At 43.6% G+C, this 20,480-nt stretch overlaps 1 protein-coding gene across 1 annotated transcript; it reads right to left on the bottom strand.

Annotated features, from left to right (window-relative positions):
* Positions 1 to 1,400: 1,400 nt before the first annotated feature.
* Positions 1,401 to 20,181, bottom strand: ppp1r14c (protein phosphatase 1, regulatory (inhibitor) subunit 14C). Its single transcript, XM_029114709.2, has 4 exons — positions 19,889 to 20,181; positions 10,496 to 10,579; positions 8,105 to 8,137; positions 1,401 to 5,520 (listed from the first exon to the last, which is right to left on the bottom strand). The coding sequence occupies exons 1-4, from the start codon at positions 20,120 to 20,122 to the stop codon at positions 5,446 to 5,448; spliced, it is 426 nt and encodes a 141-aa protein (XP_028970542.1). The 5' UTR covers positions 20,123 to 20,181; the 3' UTR covers positions 1,401 to 5,445.
* Between the last annotated feature and the right edge of the window lie 299 nt (positions 20,182 to 20,480).

Below are 20,480 nucleotides of genomic sequence, written 5' to 3'. Positions count from 1 at the left end.
TGAGGTGTTTCTTGCAGATTTTTTGCCACCTTTTTCTCTGGCGCTCCAAAACGTGTTGCAGCACTTGCTGAGGCAACACAGAGACGCATTCCAAGGCCACCCGCTGTACGATGGAGCTTTAAAAGTGGAACTGTCAATGCAGTTTGGGAAAACCGTGCTGCGCTGCTCCTGTGTATGGAGGTCATACGCACACAACCAGGATGGGGTGAGGCCACCATAAGTGAGGCATATGGCCTGTCAAAGAAACTCAGGGACCAAGCCTTTCTGCAGCTGCTGGATTTTTTTTCTCTTCCTTATGCCAGAAGTTGTTTTATACAACACTCTGCAAAAACGGAGCATCGATGCATCTGGGATTAGCAGTGCGCTCACCCGTTTCAAGGAGAATGTCCAGAATATGCGGAAGCAAACTGATGAATGGGCTGCCACTGTTCACGATGGAACAGACGAGCCAGGCCAACGAGTAACCAACACAGCGCCGGTGATGAAGGTGGTGTGCGACACAGTCATCTCCCAGGGGGAGCAGAGGTTTTCACAAAGTGACCACCTGATCGCTGCCAAGCTGGTTGACAGCTCGCTCTTCCCACAATTTGTTTTGTCATTCCCTACATCTGAGCTTGACTGGTGAAACTATGACCTCTAGGAAACAAGGAAAAGTTGAAGTCTGAGCTGACCACTCTGTCCCGCCACACTGAGCTTCACACTGGTAAGACAGCCCTGTCTCTGTTAAGATCCATCCATGAGAACAACCTAGAGGAGGCTTTTGCTGAGACCATCACTCTGCTGAAAATTATCATAACACTTATGACAACATCTGAGTCAGAGAGGAACTTTTCCACCTTGAAGAGGTGCAAAAACCTTCACTCGCAATACCAAGCCGCTCTGTCGTTAAAAGTGTTTTGTGGAGCCACGCTGTTTATTGGTGTTAAATAAACACACGAGGAGCAAGATGGAGTTTTGTAGCTTTACTGGTATGTGTCCTATATTTTGAAATGGTTTGTGCCCCACCAATTCTTTACTTATAAAAAAACGACACTGCATCTGTAATACTGGTTAGTGATGTACACTAACCACTGCACCTTTTTCTTTCCTTTCCCAAAAAGTTGAAAAGGAAAGTTTTGAGTGAGGAACAGAAGCGTTCAATTTGCAGTGGTCTCCTAATTTTAATGCTTCTCTTCCTCACTCAAAACCTTCCTTTTCGACTTTTTTGGAAAGGAAACAAAAAGCTGTATAAACCAGGCGGGCAGTGTTGTGTTTGTCAGAAAACTGTACTAGTTTCCACAAGTTACAGTGACTAATGACAGCTCACACACACACACACACACACACCACACACACACACACCCAGTAATGTCTAAATTAAACTCTGGAACACAATGCCTTCTAAAAATAAATGAATGAACACTGTTGCCAGACAGGTCTTTCTGTCTATTTATTAGAACACCACACATTACAGTTTCAAAACAGGGACGCCTGGAGTTGACGTCAGCTACACAACACTCCTGCTCCCAGGACAGTCTTTATAATACGGTAGAAAAAAAGTGCTAGTAAAACATGCAAACTGAAAGCTCCCCAATCAAAGGACACAGACACTCTCAGAACACTTCTTCATGTACTCAATAAAACATCAGCAGCCCTGAACAAACGAGGCCCTGGAGGGACACTGACCAGTCTCTTGTCAGCGGGGTGTGTTCATTCTGCCGACTGTTTGCAAACTGTTGTCTGTTGGACAAATTCAGGTCCCAGTTTCACTCCTTTAGCTTCAATTATTAGAAAAATTTTTGCAACAGAATTCATGTTTTGACCCCAGCTGACATCTGCTGTGGCTTCCTCTCCTCTCATTGGTTCCTCAAGTTGTCACATCAGCATTCATCTGACCACACAGAATTCTACAAAAATAAAATGGCAGCTGCTCAGTGAGCTTTGCACCTGTTCAATTCATTAACAGATGAAGGAGCTGACAGAAGATATAGGGAGCAGAACTGAGCAGATGTGAAGGAGAGAAGATGAGAGAAGGAAAGAGGAATAATGAGAGGTGAAGATGAAATAACTGGAGATGAAGATTTAGACTATTTGTATCAACAAAGACTGACTTTATGAGCGCGCACACACCTCAAAAAACCTGGTCATAAACCAAGCCCAGGAGTCAATCCAACCTGCCATAGCAATGTTTAAGCAGCACCTTTATTTATGTTATATTAATCCAGTGCCAAATGACTTCTCTGATTTGTCCAGGCAGACGTCTGAGGGAGCCTACGTAGGTTTGTGTACTTAAGACTAGTCTAGTAGTTCATTTGAGCTTTTGAAAATGTTGCTGCGTAAATACATCAATGTGGGTTTGATTGAATTGAGCCTCAAAACTAAAAACACATGTTAAATCAAACTGTTAACAAAACAGAGAACACCAATGAAAAAGCACCATATTAGTTCCTGGATTCCTTTCCTAACACTCATTGGGTATGTCATCATTTAGTTGAGAAAAATGAAAACCTTTTTGATGCTTGTTTACAAGTTGATAATACAGCTACTCTTATTTTCATAAGGCCTCTGATCTTTACATGCAAAACCCGTTTATTTCAGAGAAGTTAACAATGTCCTGTTTTAAACCAATTCATCCCTACAGGAAGTTAACATTGTCCTGTTTTAAACCAATTCATACCTACAGGAAGTTAACATTGTCCTGTTTTAAACCAATTCATCCCTACAGGAAGTTAACATTGTCCTGTTTTAAACCAATTCATCCCTACAGGAAGTTAACATTGTCCTGTTTTAAACCAATTCATCCCTACAGGAAGTTAACATTGTCCTGTTTTAAACCAATTCATCCCTACAGGAAGTTAACATTGTCCTGTTTTAAACCAATTCATCCCTACAGGAAGTTAACAAATGTTGCCCTGTTTCTGTCTTTGGCTGCTGAAGTTCTAGAGCAGAGTCCGGACACATTCCGTTTCTATTCAGATATCTGAACTGGAATGGACTGGGGCCAGTTAAAGAGTAGTGTTTGTTTCCAGGGGCTGTGGGTGTAGTTGGTGGTATAGAAGAAAAACAATATACATCTACAATAAATAACAGTAGTACTCTCCACTATAGAAATCTGAGCTTATTTCACATAAAAAGTAGAGTATGAATTAAAAGGTAGTGTATGAATTAAAAAGTACAGTATGAATTTAAAAAGTACAGCATGAATTAAAAAGTACAGTATGAATTTAAAAAGTACAGCATGAATTAAAAAGTACAGTATGAATTTAAAAAGTACAGCATGAATTAAAACATATTCTTAAAAAAAACAGCGTCTCATGGACCAAACTGAACATTCTCCTAAATTTCTGTTCTGTCACGACAAAAGTTTATTTGACCTTTGACAAGTTGACCTTGATAATGTCACTATGGCCTCTGACCCGAGTACAGAGGTGAGTGAAACGGGCAGTTTAAAATGGCACCGTAAGTGTTCTGACAGCAGGGTTTTCTCACTTAGGTTGAGGTGATGTTACCTCATTAGCAGGCTAGTGGGCATGTTGTTGAGGATTCTGATGGTTAAACTACTGGAGAAAAGCTCTGCCTTGTCCTCCTTGAAATTGTCTTTTGTCAATGGAGAAAGCATGTACACACTTTAAAAACAATATGCTGCTACTATTTTTAAAATGTATTTTACAACTCACCTGTTTTTATTACTTTGTACATGTATTTTGGGATCCACTGTAATTGTTCCTGATGAGAAGGGCTGACTCCGTTAATACCATTTGACAAAGTTCCTTCGAACAAACCCCACACTATGGATCAGTAGATATGTTTGGCATGTTACATCATTGACTACCAGAAGATTACATCAACTAATTAGCCGTCAAATGGAAATTACATAGGTAACTATTCACAGAAACATCTAAGGTAGGAAACAATGGCAGTCATGTGATTAGCAATACAATGCTTTCAGTAAGAACTACAGTACCCATCAGGCCCCTCTTGAGTGAGGGCAGTTCTGATCAGTGTGAAAAATGATAGATACAATAAAGAGGTCAATGGAACTAAGCCTACGAGGGATGGAAGGACACCATCATTGGCGTATCGTCCAAATAAATATGATCTAATAGAGTGGATATTTGTCCAAGTTGACATGTGAGTTATTTGTTGTAACAGGCCCAGTTAAATTATCGGGTTAAATTATATTTGGCTGTTTTTACTGCATTGTCTTTTTCTGGTTAAGTGATGACTAAATGGTCCCTCCTATTCAAATCAAGCTGGTAACATAACCAGTATACAGAAACTGGTGGTTGCTTTTGTATGTAGGATAGTTGTTCATTTCACTGATAAAAACATTTCCATAGTTTTTGTCAAGTTCCACTGATGTCCTAGATATATCGACAGCTTTTGACTGTTTAGATTGTTCTGGAACCAACTAAAGGGACCACTGGTTTTAGCAAGACGGGGAGGACTCCAAAAACCTTTCCCATGTCCACATTGGTTATTCCAATCCAGGTCCTCCAGCTCTGTAGGTCTTTAAGGATGTTTACGTACCATAGGAAAAAAAAGTTCCTTGTACAAAATGGATATAACTGTATGTAAATATATGTGCTCCCTACTGCAAGTCGCACTGGAGCCTCTGCTGAATGACTTAAATAGAGTTTTGTTTCATTAAAAAAAATATAGAAAATAAAACGAAAATGAGAATTTCTCTTGGACAAATTCCAGAAGGCTCCTGTTTACTTCTCAGTGACCTTTAACCCCAGAGAGAGTCGTTGTAGTTGACCTGGCTAGTCCTAACATTACAGTGTATTACCACAATGGTAAAGAAAAAGTAATTCTGTTACACCAAAACAACTAATTAAAAACAAAAAAAACTATCAAACCAAGTGTGTGTATCTTTTACAGTTCGACTGGCTAGGTGACAATGTAAACACACTATTAATCTTGATTAAAAAAAGATTTTGGTGACAAAGAAAACTCTTGGTGGTGAGTTCTGAAACTACGGCTGTTCATGGTAGCAGTGTAGCTCGAAGGGACAGTGTTAGCATCATGTTTTGGTTTGTAGTTTTGGTTAGCATGTTTTGAGTGGTGACGTTGGTATGTTGTCCTCTTAAAGTGTTCGGATGGGTTCTACTGTAACAAGGCTATTCACTTTGATTTGTGGCCTTGTCATTATATTTAGTTATGGCTGTAGTGTTCAGTGTTCAGTTGTTTTATGATGTTCACCGGTTCAGCGTTATAATGTTCAGATGTTTAAGTTGTGTAAGAGTGTGGAGTTTTGTGACGATGGTCAGGTGTTCAGTGTTGTTTTGACTTGAACGATCTTGTTGAGTTGTGGTTGAGTTTTGAGTCGAGGTTAATTCACATGATGGATGATGTGTTTGACAATTTGTGTTTTGTTGAGTATGAAATTAGATTCAATTTCAGTAAGGTGGCAATTGAGTTCTGATGTGTTGCGGATGTGGTCGATTTGCAGTTCCTGGTCCATTATAGACCTTTCTTACTGGGAGCACTGAGCTTCCTCATTCCTCTTATTCTCCCCAACAGCTCACTGACAAAGACCTGGAGAGATGGAGAGATGGAGAGATGGGGGGGGTAGAGAGAGGAGGAAGAGAGGAAGGCAAACATGTAAATCCAAAAAACATTATCCTGCTCTCTAGGTTTCCCGTTAAGCATTTGATATAATTTGGCATGAAGGCCTTTTACTGAAATTAATTCAAAGTGGTGAGGGTGGATCAAAATTATTTCATCAAATAAACATGCAGATTATTTTTATTACTAAAACAAATATGTTTTGCTTCAGAGGGACCTTCAACCTGTCCATGAAGGAATTAAAAAATAAGGCAAATGGAGATTTTCTATGCCATTAAAAGATCTAATAGACACCAATTGATGTATGTTTAGTCTAGACGTTATGGGGGAGTGGATGAGTGTTTAGTCTGGACGTTATGGGGGCGTGGATGAGTGTTTAGTCTGGACGTTATGGGGGCGTGGATGAGTGTTTAGTCTGGACGTTATGGGGGCATGGATGAGTGTTCAGTCTGGACGTTATGGGGGCATGGATGAGTGTTCAGTCTGGACGTTATGGGGCATGGATGAGTGTTCAGTCTGGACGTTATGGGGGCATGGATGAGTGTTTAGTCTGGACGTTATGGGGGCGTGGATGAGTGTTTAGTCTGGACGTTATGGGGCATGGATGAGTGTTTAGTCTGGACGTTATGGGGGCATGGATGAGTGTTCAGTCTGGACGTTATGGGGGCGTGGATGAGTGTTCAGTCTGGACGTTATGGGGGCGTGGATGAGTGTTCAGTCTGGACGTTATGGGGGCGTGGATGAGTGTTCAGTCTGGAAGTTATGGGGGCATGGATGAGTGTTCAGTCTGGACGTTATGGGGGCATGGATGAGTGTTCAGTCTGGACGTTATAGGGGCATGGATGAGTGTTCAGTCTGGACGTTATGGGGGCATGGATGAGTGTTCAGTCTGGACGTTATGGGGGCATGGATGAGTGTTCAGTCTGGATGTTATGGGGGCATGGATGAGTGTTTAAGCAGCGGTAGAGGACAGGGAGGGCCAAGTGCGGGCAATGTTCCTGAGGTGGAAAAAGGGCGTTTTAGTGACTTGGTTGACGTGAGGTAGGAACGAGAGGGTGGGGTCAAGGATGATTCCAAGGTTGCGGACCTGGGTGCAGGGGAGACGATGGAACCCTGGATGTTGAGTGAGAAGGTCTTTTGTTATCGTCCTTCGTAATGGATATCACAAGTACCTTTTTGAAATTCCTGAAGATTTACCTGCATCTCTGCTTCTGACCCTCTCATTCACACCATGACCTTCACACAAACTATGACATAACCAAACCAAACAAATGTGACCTTTTCTTTACCTTCTGTAAAAGTTAACTTCAGGATGTGTCGTAACCACCACTATTAACTGACCAACAGGAAAATAACATTATAACCTGTGGTATTTCTGTTCATGTGTTTCTTACTGGACTCAGATACACGGAAGAAATAGTGCAGTTGGCATAGTACAGTCCCCCCCCCCTCTCCCCCCCCTCTCTCCCCCCTCCCTCTCTCTCTCTTTGATGATATGTGTCATTTTGAAAATATCACTTGATCGTTTTTGAACTAGTTTGCTGTATCACCTACACCAAAATGCCACTATTCCTCCTTCGTAGCACGTTCTCCTGTTTTAGAGGAGTTCTGCTCTTGGCTCTCTGCCATTTCTCTGCAGCAGACACGCGTGACCAACATGTGAGGAACACGCCATGCAGATACAGTCCATCCGTGTCATTACAGGACTGTGAGAACTGCGATGCATGTTGCCTGGGTCCATCAGGGTGCAGATATGGTTGTATTGTGGTGTCTTTGACAGCTCCCAGCCCTGATCTCTCTCTCCTGTCACTTTTCTGTAGTTTGGACTTCAGTGCCTGTTTCCCAACGTCCTCTAGAGATTAGTGGAGTGTGTGTGTGTCATGTCAAATTCTGTCAGCTTGCCTGGCCACCCATCATGTATTTCAGTGGCTTCAGTGCTGTCACATATTGACCAAAAGCCATCGGGTATCAGACACACACACACACACTAACGCAAGCGCGCACACATGCACACACGCACACACACACATACACACAAATCTCAAAATAAAAGGTACGGTCAACTGAGATACACACATGCGGTTTTGTATGGACAGATACTGGACTACGTATATGTCCTGTTAATGTATATGGCAGAGACAGAGAGAGAGAGACAGAGAGAGACAGAGAGAGAGACACACACACACAGAGAGACACAGAGAGAGAGACAGACACAGAGAGAGAGACACACAGAGAGAGAGACACACAGAGAGAGCGACAGAGAGAGAGAGAGAGAGAGACAGAGAGAGACACAGAGAGAGAGACACAGAGAGAGAGAGACACAGAGAGTGAGAGAGACACAGAGAGTGAGAGAGACACAGAGAGTGAGAGAGACACAGAGAGTGAGAGACACAGAGAGTGAGAGACACAGAGAGAGAGACACACAGAGAGAGAGAGACACAGAGAGAGAGAGACACAGAGAGAGAGAGACAGAGAGTGACAGGGGTTAATGTCTGAGAGAGGAATGACACATGCACAACTCAGACCCTCCATTAACACTCACACGTATACTCACCTCTGTGGGTTTATAGCAGTCTATTAAAGATTCCTGTTGGGGGGGGGGGTAGAGAATAACAAAAATTTAAGAATTAATAAGTATCCCTGAGTAACTCAGTGGTTTTGCAAACATTATGCATAACAAAACGACGTCTGAGTCTAGATATCCAGCTTTGATAGCCCCGACATTCCTGTTTGAGTTCCCAAAACATTTTTCATTCCTTTAATTGAATTGAATTGAATTGTCTGCCACAGCACTGTGCAGAAATCAGTGCAAACATTAAATAACTCCCAAGATCCTCCTCCCTAACTGAGTGGGGGGTGTCGTAGCAGACAGTTACAGTTTATGAAGACAGCCACTGATTGGCAAAAATGGCTAACAGTTATACAAATATTATATGTAGTTTGATGGGTGGAAAGCGGACACTGGAGTAGCTGTCATTAGTTACTATTGTTCAGGACGCATCATAAGCTGGCGTTACGGTCAGTCTACTGGAGACGAGTGGCCCCACATGGTAGTTAATGTGTTGTCGGGGGTAACTAACGTGTTGTCGGGGGGAAACTAACGTGTTGTCAGGGGGTAGCTAACGTGTTGTCGGGGGGAAAGGAACGTTGTTGTCGGGGGGTAGCTAACGTTTTGTCGGGGGGAATGGAACGTTGTTGTCAGGGGGTAGCTAACGTGTTGTCAGGGGGAAACTAACGTTGTTGTCGGGGGTAGCTAACCTCTTGTCTGGGGTAGCTAACGTGTTGTCGGGGGTAGCTAACGTGTTGTCGGGGGTAGCTAACGTGTTGTCGGGGGTAGCTAAAGTGTTGTCGGGGGTAGCTAACGTGTTGTCGGGGGGAGCTAACGTGTTGTCGGGGGTAGCTAACGTGTTGTCGGGGGTAGCTAACGTGTTGTTAGTGTCTAGGCCAGTAGGACCTTTCAAATAGTCGCTGATCTCGTGGAGCAGGTTAAAGTGATGAGTGTATGGAAAGAATGCTCTCACTGGAGAACGGGGACTGTTTGATGGTGTGAGGGCATCGTGTAGAACAGGACGGACAAGTGTTTTACCTGAGTCATTCAAATACACTTCAATCAGCGAGGGTGTCGCACACAAAACACTCTAATACTAGTCACAAACATTATGAAGCATTTCTTTTTGGCTGTTATAGAAATTATATATGAAGTTCATATGAGGCCATGTGTATTATTGGCTATTCTATAAGTTACATGGAGTTCTTATGATGCCTTCTGATGTGTTATTAGCTATAATTAAAGTGATATGGTGTTCTTATGAGGCCTTATCAAGTTATAAGCTAGTGGTTTCCATACTTTTGTCCCAAAAGCACATTTTGCTATGAATAGTTTTTTATTGACCTGTCAAAAAGGTGAGGCAACATCAATATGATCAATTCCCATTGCACAACATCATTTTCACATCAGGTGACCTATTAGTTTGAAAAAGACATTCTGACAGTTATTAGGGACTCTGTGGAACACACGATGACTATTGAAGCTCTCAGCCATTTAGATTCAGATGTGAGGAAGCTCTGATGATGACTATTGAAGCTCTCAGCCATTCAGATGCGAGGAAGCTCTGATGATGACTATTGAAGCTCTCAGCCATTTAGATTCAGATGTGAGGAAGCTCTGACGATGACTATTGAAGCTCTCAGCCATTCAGATGCGAGGAAACTCTGATGATGACTATTGAAGCTCTCAGCCATTCAGATGCGAGGAAGCTCTGATGATGACTATTGAAGCTCTCAGCCATTCAGATTCAGATGTGAGGAAGCTCTGACGATGACTATTGAAGCTCTCAGCCATTCAGATGCGAGGAAGCTCTGACGATGACTATTGAAGCTCTCAGCCATTCAGATGCGAGGAAGCTCTGATGATGACTATTGAAGCTCTCAGCCATTCAGATTCAGATGTGAGGAAGCTCTGACGATGACTATTGAAGCTCTCAGCCATTCAGATGCGAGGAAGCTCTGATGTTGACTATTGAAGTTCTCAGCCATTCAGATTCAGATGCGAGGAAGCTCTGACGATGGCTATTGAAGCTCTCAGCCATTCAGATGTAAGGAAGCTCTGCGATGACTATTGAAGCTCTCAGCCATTCAGATGTAAGGAAGCTCTGCGATGACTATTGAAGCTCTCAGCCATTCTAATTTTGAGGTAACGGTCAGTGTGAGTTCTACTTGCAGATGACAGGAAGTTTTTACTTCCAGTGGAGACGATTTTGTCTTTACTATTTTAGCTTGATGACTTATTTTTGTTTTGGATCTTTATGAGTGGCAAATTTTTATTAAGTATTGCATGAAAAATATTTTTTAAATGTGCTTTTTGCAGCATTACATCGTTTTATGCAGTATTATGTAATTCCTATGCAGTATCATATATTGTAGTTTTTATGTAGTATTAGTTCACCTGTAGTTTGACAGCTCTCTCGTCTTCACTGTTGACCTCCAGCAGGTCATCAATGTCTATTTCCACTTCTGGCATCTCCTCCTCCTGGGCACATGCATACGCATGCACGCACGTGCACACACACACACACACACACACACACACACACACACACACACACACACACACACACACACACACACACACACACACACACACGGTCAATATAATACACTGCATATCTCCACCATGGTGAGACTGGTCTTCATCAGCCGGTCTATAGAGACTCCCTCGTGTCGGGTCCTGGTCCAGTATGTCTCCCTAACAGAGAGCAGGATTCAAAAACAGTCTCCTCCCCTCACCTCTGGGTCTCCACCCCTCACCTCTGGGTCTCCACCCCTCACCTCTGGGTCTCCACCCCTCACCTCTGGGTCTCCACCCCTTGAACTGTCTCCCTATGACTCCTGCGGTCAATAAAAGCCTTGCAAAAAAAATCTATAAATTAAGAAGAGTGTCCAGATACTCTGACATCCTCCTCATTAACAAACACAAAGATTATAATCCCTCGCTGCCAGAGAACGATTACACCATTCTGAGACACCGTTATTCTGGCTGTTCTCTGAGACCGCTATTCTGACTGTTCTCTGAGACCGCTATTCTGACTGTTCTCTGAGACACCGTTATTCTGGCGGTTCTCTGAGACCGTTATTCTGGCTGTTCTCTGAGACCGTAATTCTGACTGTTCTCTGACACATCCTGAGACACCGTTATTCTGACTGTTCTCTGAGACATTAGGAAACCCGTTATTTTGACTGTTCTCTGGCAGAGCTTTTCTGAGTTGTATGGATATTAGAATACCAGTCTTATAGCTTCCGAAAAGCAGGTCATATGGAAAACTACACATCCAGGAGAGACTGAAACAGAGGAGGAGGTGGACTCAAGGCTGACTAAGCCATTGTTCTTCTACTCAGTTATAAAACTCTACTGCTTATTTACACACTTGTAATGTCATCGATATTATGATGAAACTCTGTTTCATTACTATTTCATTATTATTTATTAGTTTGCTACTTCATAACAGAAACTAAGAGACAGAAAGATAAAGAGAGAGAGACACAGACACAGAGAGCTCATTGCCCTCTATGGTTTTGAGGTCTGGGATCCATCTTCCACCCAATAACAAAAAAAAACGAAATTAAAACCCAGTTGAGACACTGTGTGCAGCAACAGTATTCATGAAGCAAACTCAAAACACAAAATAATGCATGCAAAGCAGAATTAGGAAATTACACACAAAATATCGAATTGCAGAGAGGAGATGGTAAATTTCACACCAAACTGAAGGAAAGCAACTCTCAACCACACCGCAATCATAAGCAGAGTCCCTGGACAGCAGAACAGACCCCAGCAAACCATGAGGAAAAACGGGGCAGAATGGAATGTGAGTAAACACTGACGGAGTACCAGAGCCCTGAGACTGAACCGAAAAAGATAAAATATTTCCACATTGCAATCAGAAACGAGCTAACAGTGGAACATAACATTGTAAACATTTATGTCTTTATTTTGCCTAAGATAAAATGTTAACTATTGAAAACAATGTATATAATTAATTATATTATGTATTTTTTTTTACCTTACTTTATCCTTTGAAATGTGTGTTTAATGATTAGTTCGATAATGTTCTTCTCCACTTAAGTTATTACATTTTTATAATTCTCATTTTCCTATTGCTTTGACAATAAAACTATTGTTTCCCATGCTAATAAAGCCACATAAATTGAGAGACAGAAAGACACAAGGAAAGACCAAGGCACGGAGATGGAGGGGCGGATTTATCTCAAAAGAATAACCTCTCTTCTCCTAACTGCTCCTCCTTCACTGTCCCTCCCTTCTGACAGCTGATTGGTCATCCTTCACTGTCCCTCCCTTCTGACAGCTGATTGGTCATCCTTCACTGTCCCTCCCTTCTGACAGCTGACTGGTCATCTGTCTGTCCCAAGTGGTGATGGTGACGTGTGGACACTGATGGCTGCCACATGCAAAACCACAGGACTCAGTTTCTGTGAGTGAGTGAGTGAGTGAGTGAGGGGGAGAGTGGGAGTGTGTGGGTGTGAGTGGGTGAGGGGGAGAGGAAAGAGGTGTTTAAGCCTACCAAACATATTTGCCATCGGCCAAGGGTGTTTAGTGCTCCTAAAATAGTCCACACTGTTAGCTTCACCCCATCCTCACACTGTTAGCTTCACCCCATCCTCACACTGTTAGCTTCACCCCATCCTCACACTGTTAGCTTCACCCCATCCTCACACTGTTAGCTTCACCCCATCCTCACACTGTTAGCTTCACCCCATCCTCACACTGTTAGCTTCACCCCATCCTCACACTGTTAGCTTCAACCCATCCTCACACTGTTAGCTTCAACCCATCCTCACACTGTTAGCTTCACCCCATCCTCACACTGTTAGCTTCACCCCATCCTCACACTGTTAGCTTCACCCCATCCTCACACTGGAAGGAAATCATTTTAATTTAGATATCTGGAAAAACATCAGACTGACAGAAGAGAGTGAATGCAGTCCAAAATATAAACGGACACACACATACACACGTTTGTGTTGTGTGTCCTGTAATACCACCACATGATCATAGCAGAAACACATTACTGTGGGAGACAGTATGTGGCCTTCACATTGCAAAAAATGCGCCAACACACACACATGCATGCGCACACATGCACATGTGATTGGAGTCAGTTTGCTGACTCAAACAAGTGATTCATTCCAAATGTCTGTTCCAAGGAACAAGACTGACTGACTGTCTGAGAAGAACATATTCACCTGCCAAACATCACAGATACAGGAGCAAGACAGTAGTATAGACAGACAGACAGCTCAGACATCTACACAGACAGACAGACAGCTCAGACATCTACACAGACAGACAGACAGCTCAGACATCTACACAGACAGACAGACAGCTCAGACATCTACACAGACAGACAGACAGCTCAGACATCTACACAGACAGACAGCTCAGACATCTACACAGACAGACAGACAGCTCAGACATTTACACAGACAGACGGGTCATGGTGATTAGATCTGGTCTGTGGGACTGACAACACATGAACTGGTGTTATATGCTCGGTCCCTCCATGCCACAGCTGAGCAGATCTGTCCATCCCTCAGAGAAAGAGGAAGAGAGAAAGATCGAGTTGAAGCTGAGCTGCTCTTTTTCTTTTTCTCTCTTGCCCGCTGGAAGGCTCAAGACAGAACACTTTATGCTGCAAGAGAACCCTCCCCCATCTCCTCTCCCGTCCCCCCCTCTCCTCTCCCCATCTCCTCCCCTCTCCCGCCCCCCCCTCCTTTCCTCTCCTCCATCTCCTCCACTCTCCCCCATCTCCTCCCCATCTCCTCTCCCGCCCCCCCCATCTCCTCCCCTCTCCCGCCCCCCTTCCTTTCCTCTCCTCCATCTCCTCCACTCTCCCCCATCTCCTCCCCTCCCACGTCTCTGAACGTGTTAGTATGTGTTTTTATGTGTGTTTGTAACACCAAGTAAACAATAAGGTCACCCTCCGCATAAACAACCACACACTTTATTCTCCCCCAAGAGGTGAGCCAATGTTAATGCAAGTCATTGTTGTATATATTTATATCCAGTACAACTGGCCTGACAGACCCCTCTGTCCCTCCCCCTGACAGACCCCTCTGTCCCTCCCCCTGACAGACCCCTCTGTCCCTCCCCCCTGACAGACCCCTCTGTCCCTCCCCCCTGACAGACCCCTCTGTCCCTCCCCCCTGACTGAACCCTCTGTCCCTCCCCCCTAACAGACAACTCTGTCCCTCCCCCCTGACAGACCCCTCTGTCCCTCCCCCCGACAGACCCCTCTGTCCCTCCCCCCGACAGACCCCTCTGTCCCTCCCCCCTGACAGACCCCTCTGCCCTCCCCCTGACAGACCCCTCTGTCCCTCCCCCTGACAGACCCCTCTGTCCCTCCCAGGGTTTCCCCACACTCTCCATCTCTCACTTGCTACTGTAAAGATATATTTTTTTAAATAAACATGTCTTTTCCTAACAGCTCTGACTTTGCTGAGAGAAAGAGCAGAAGAGAGGGAGAGTCAGAGAGAAAGAGCGAAAAAATGAAAGACAGAGTTAGAGAGCGGGCAAAAGTGTAAACAATCTAGAACTTTCTATTCTAGTTGAGTTGAACATATTTGACAGTTAGCCAGCTCTGAGTGTGTGTGTGCGTGTGTGTGTGTGCCAGGGTAGGGTGGCACCTCCGGATACATGATACAACACCAGCGCCATAGCACAACAGACTTGTTGACAAGCATGCACACGCACGCACGCACCACACCCATTCCAGTCAGTGTTCTACAGAAGCTGGATTAATTTCAGGTCTGAAATGGTAGGCTTTTATGGCTGAAGCAGGACAGGACTTCTGAATCTGTTTACTCAAGATCCCTCAATGATCAACATTTCCTACACAACAGGACTGAATATACAGTCATATTATAATATCACTGGCACAATGAAAAGGGCCTCTGACTGGGGACTTCACAGCACAGCAGCAACATTACGGCCAGGTGTTCATATCCCAGTTGTGGCATGCCAGAGGTGAGAAAACTAATGGGGCACATGTTTTTTGTCAAGTAAAAAAAGACTTTCAATTGTGAGTGATAATTCTTCACCCCTTCAAACCCCTCAGCTAAGTAAACATATCAGGGTCTGCTGTTAAAACAGCCATCCAATCAATGAGCTTGCTCCCCTCAGGCCTGACCTGTCAATCAGACTGCCTGGGTCACTTGCAAGACCTAATAAATGATGTCAAAGATCAATAGTCAGTGTGTCCTACTCTACTTAGTGGTGATAAGTATACCTTTGTCTTAATCTAGTATTGTCTGGTACTGTATTTGGCTAGTTGTGTCCATCGACATGAAGTCTGTCTTGCCAGAAGCCTCCTTTGTCTGTAATCTTTAGGCTGATTTTTGACAGGTGAACTATCTAGTGCCTGCATTGGAGTGGGAGTATTTGTTTCTCTGTTAGGTCATTTTCGTGTTAGTATTTTCTGTGGCACATTGTTCTGTGAACGCAGGTTCCGGATCCTTCCAGGGGCAGCCACCATGGCGACCATGCAAGTACAGTGGATATAAAAAGTCTACACACCCCTGTTAAAATGCCAGGTTTTTGTGATGTAAAAGAATAAGACAAAGATAAATCATGTCTGAACTTTTTCCACCTTTGATGTGACCTATAACGTGAACAATTCAATTGAAAAACAAACTGAAATCTTTGAGAAAAATTAAAACTCACAATAACCTGGTTGCATAAGTGTGCACACCACTTAAACTAATACTTTGTTGAAGCACCTTTGAATTTTATTACAGCACTCAGTCTTTTTGGGTAGCAGTCTATTAGCATGGCACATTTTGACGTGGCAATATTTGCCCACTCTTCTTTGCAAAAGCGCTCTGAATCTGTCAGATTGTGAGAACATCTCCTGTGCACAGCCCTCTTCAGATCACCCCACAGATGTTCAATTGGATTCAGGCCTGTGCTTTAGGTCGTTGTCGTGCTGAAAGGTGAACCTCTAACGGACGCCTGAAGGTTTTGTGCCAAAATTGCCTGGTATTTGGAACTGTTCATAAAGGTTCAGCATAATCTAATAACATAATAATCTCAGTATAGCTTCATATAATGAATGTAACTGGATGCCTGATGCCTCTTTCCGATACATTGGTTTTATACAGATTAAAGAACCTGAATAAACGAGCAGAGGAACAAATCTAATGGATGATTCTATACAGGTGTACTGCATGATACAATTAAGTAATTAACATCCCATCATGCTCTGTGGCAGGAATAAAATCCTCAGCCGACTGATATGGCCCCTGGTATGAGCCCTAATCAGGTTGGTATCCTGTTCATAAGCACAATCTGGCATTTTGGGTGTTTGTGATGTATTGCCAATAAATCACAGCTAAGCGCTGCATGATGCTTTGATCTGTGGTACACTGGCCATTTTCCACACCCCCTCATGTCTTATCAGCCAAACAGCATTGAGGATTCAAACCATGTTATTTCCAGAATATTCTATTACAATATATACATTGCTGTGTCATGCCAATAAAGCAATTTTACTTTAATTTAGAGTGAGTGAGAGAGAGAGAGATGGAGAGAGAAAGATAGGTTACTGCCAATGTCACAGCAGAGAGAGACAGTGGTGGATAGAGACAGAGAGCAGGGAGAGATCAGTCCTGTTCCATACACACGAGAGAGACAAGCTGCTCCAGTTCTACTCTGACAGCGTTAGATGGCGAAAGGCAGAAGGTCAGAATCCCCTAAGCCTTTTCCTCCATCTTACTCACAAGATCCTCAGACGGACTGAAACCTCCCACACAGGGCAGGACAAATAAAGTGGAGACAGAGAGACAGAAAACACACGTCTGTGTGCATGTCTGTAATAACCATGAGTAGATGGATTGTGTCTGATGCCTGAAGCTCACTAACTGTCTACCACTCCTTCTGCTCCATTTGGTCCAGACAAACCACAACAGAAAAATACAATGAGCCAGACCCCCAGTGCCTGAAGTGTGTTAACCACAACCCTTCTACCCTGACTGGCCCTGCACAGCTTCAGCCCCCAATGCTGACTGGCCCTGCACTGTGTAATCTGAGGGGGAAATGTCTGTAACATGGATTGTTTCTCTCAGTCACACAGTTTATCAAGCTTTCAATTTGTTGTTAAGGGAGAAATCATGTTGAATACTTCAAATGTCAAATTTATTAAACTGTATATGCCTTTCGTTTCTACAGAGCATGTACACCCGTACACACACACACACACACACACACACACACACACGATAAACATTTTTAAAGGAAAATACTATTTAAATAAAAGCTCATTGGTGTCCATAATATGATCAATGCCCAGAACAAGGTGTATGTGAAAACAGTCAAAGTATACAAAATACATAATTACACATTAATAAAATCATATAAGCACAAGCTGAACATCTCATCCCACTCCCTAGATCCCTCTCTCATCCCTCTCTCATCCCACTCTCATCCCACTCTCATCCCACTCTCATCCCACTCTCATCCCACTCTCATCCTTCAGCACAGTGTCAGTGTATCTCTCTTAGTCATACAGTCTTCTGTTTAGCAGGAGGGACTTAACCTCACCACTTAAGGCAAACACACACACACAGTCGATATTGTTTTGTCTGTCTGGACGTGGAAGTTTTCACTATTAGGTAGGTGTGACTTCCTGTCTCAAGCACAGTGTAACAAAACAACGGGAATGTTTAACACAATCAGCTGTGCAGAGCTCCAGGTGATCTGGAGATCCAATAACCGATTCGAAATATTCTGATTTCCAGAGCCACAGTCTGGCCAACCTTCATAAGAGGCCTTGTGAAAACCTGCTCTCTCTTTAACACTTCCTTGGAGTTAAGACAATGAAACGAAAATGATCAACAGTGAAAACGCGGACCACTTATAGTTCATTAAGATAGGTAACCTTTCTCTCACCATATGTTACAGAAATGTCAAATTTGACAATGAAATCAATTGGTCAATGTGGTTGATTGTCAGTGGGATGACTGATGGCTAAAATAAATCTCTTATTAGTAGTTTACAGGTTAATAAAAAAAGGGGTGAACATTTATATTAAAGCATTTCAACCAATAAACTATAATTGAATCATTTCAAGCAATTCATATGAATATGGCTTTTTGCCCCCCAGCTTTACTACTGACACATACAAGCACACACAAAACTAACTACAGCTGTGCTAATACTGACTGGCTCTTATTGGTACAGATATAATGACCCCACACACACAGTCAGGCATCCCCCATCCTCTGTCTTTGACACAGAGGATACACACCAATGCACACACTAGCATTCTCAATTGCTTCTGGACGGCTGTCAGTGATGAAGGGCTGCTGCTTTGTGTGTCCGTCCGTCCACGGTAAAGTCCAAAGAGCGAGGAGCTCATTGGTGAACGAAGAGAAGCACAGCATCTAGTCATTTAACCCACTGCCCTTCTTCTTTCCACTCCTATCATATCATTCTCTTCAAGCCCCATCCCCCTCTTTCCACTCTGATATGGAGAACACACACGGTGAAGACATTTCCTCAGCTCTGTGAGTGCGTGAGAACGCATGCCAATGTCTCGGTCAGTATCGTCAACCCGGCTCCCCCGCCACCCGGAGATTAAAGAAAGGTTCCAAATCAAGTCACACAATTGGTTAAGTAAAATAAACACGAATGACAAACCTGAAGAGCACAGCAATTCTATTATAACCAAAAATATAATATTTTTTAGCTATGACTAAAATGAACAAATAAAACGAAATATAAATATTTTGTAAGTATCCTGCTTTTGTGCTCTGCGGTCGAAATCTTAAAACGAATTGGGAAGACGTCATCACAACCCTAAAACACAATCAAAAAATGCCATCCTACTTTGATGTAGCTTTGATATAACTTCAATAAAACAATTACCATTTACCATGTATTACTGAAAATCACCAGACTGGCCAGTTCAGTGACTGGAGAGGACGCTTGATAGAGAATCCTGCACTTGCGCAGAATGCCCTACATCTTTATTACAAAATTATGGCCATTCTGTAACCAGTACAGTGAAATAGGCCAAATTACTAATTTAGATAGTATGTCGATTTGTCTGTCTTGTCTACCGGCATGGTTGCCTGCCCGCTCATAGTAACAGACAAACCATCCATTTATGAACTGACAGTAAAAGCGTGCCGGGTAGAAAACAAAGATGTGGGTAGAAAACAAAGAAACTGTTAGAAGGCTACTTATGGCTTCTGACCCATACAGCGCAGCTGTGTGGTGTCTTTCACGACCTCAGTCCGTCATTGATCTGGCATGCTCGACCCTAATCTGCGCGGATTCCTTGCCCAGGGGGAGACATGGGCCGGAGAGCAGCGGATTCAGACCCACCGAACCAACACGCCTCCCCGCCCCCCTTCCCCCAAAACCCCAAAGCCTACATTTTATTCACCAATTATTTTGCTAATTCCAAATTTCCCCGAAATAGTACTGAACCCAAAACTGAACCGCACAAAAAGCCCGTTATGAGTTTGTGGTAGCAGGTCTGTACATAGATCAATCTTTCGGGCCAGGCCGCATTAACTGCACATCATTCAATGCCTCACCATGCAAGAAACATGGGCTTCAAATGTTAAAAAAATTAATTGACTAAGCGCATCCGACCTAGTGGTCACCGCTGCTAAAGCAGGATACATGACGCCAGCATGTAATAATCTATACAACACTGTATAGGTTAGTCCCGTATTTGCTCTGCAATACATATAGCAACTACATCAGCCCTTGTCATGCGGGTCAAAGAAGCCCCCATCGTTTCCTACTGCAGCTCACCTCACAGTCGTAAAGATCGCTGAGTTGTTCAATTATCCATTCTTCTAGTATGAGTCTCTTCCGCAGTTCCTTCCTGTCATATTTAACCGTCACTTTCCCCTGCTTCCTCTGGACCGGGTCGTCGCGCGGCATTGGGCCGGACCCAGCGCACCCTACCCCGGCCGGTGGCTGGAAGAACACCCGGCTGGCGGCCGCGGGCAACGGGGCACTCGTCTCTGTGCTGGCCACCGACATTGCGTGCGTGTTGTGTGATTTGGAGAGCGGCAGGGGTAGCGCAGACTGCCGAGCTGAGAATGAACACCGTTTTTAAACACCTGCTATTTAAAGCGCAGCGCGCGGACAGGACACCTAAGTGGGCGGAGCGTGCCATCCGAATTCCCTCAATGGAGCTCCATTCTGTAACCATTTTCTCGCGGTGAAATTAGATACTGTTCATAGCCTCTTAGTGACGAATAGACCATTCGTTATTTTGATTTAAATGTGTTAGTGGTGGGATAGAACGAAAACCTGGATGCTAAGCAACTTTGAAAGACAAATGAAGCTTGGCTAATGACATATTTTAAACCCTTCATAAAACATGATATTTGACAGG

This window comes from Esox lucius, chromosome 18 (assembly GCF_011004845.1).
Source record: "Esox lucius isolate fEsoLuc1 chromosome 18, fEsoLuc1.pri, whole genome shotgun sequence".
In the NCBI taxonomy this organism is placed as follows: Eukaryota; Metazoa; Chordata; class Actinopteri; order Esociformes; family Esocidae; genus Esox; species Esox lucius.
This window is presented reverse-complemented; position numbering and strand designations above follow the sequence as displayed.

Excerpts from the sequence above, each read along its gene's own strand:
- ppp1r14c (XM_029114709.2), bottom strand. The coding sequence starts at position 20,122 with ATGTCGGTGGCCAGCACAGAGACGAGTGCCCCGTTGCCCGCGGCCGCC. Across the intron at positions 10,580-19,888 it reads GCGATCTTTACGACTGTGAG|GAGGAGGAGATGCCAGAAGT; the intron begins GTGAGCTGCAGT and ends GCATGTGCCCAG. Across the intron at positions 5,521-8,104 it reads ACTGCTATAAACCCACAGAG|GTCTTTGTCAGTGAGCTGTT; the intron begins GTGAGTATACGT and ends CCATCTCTCCAG.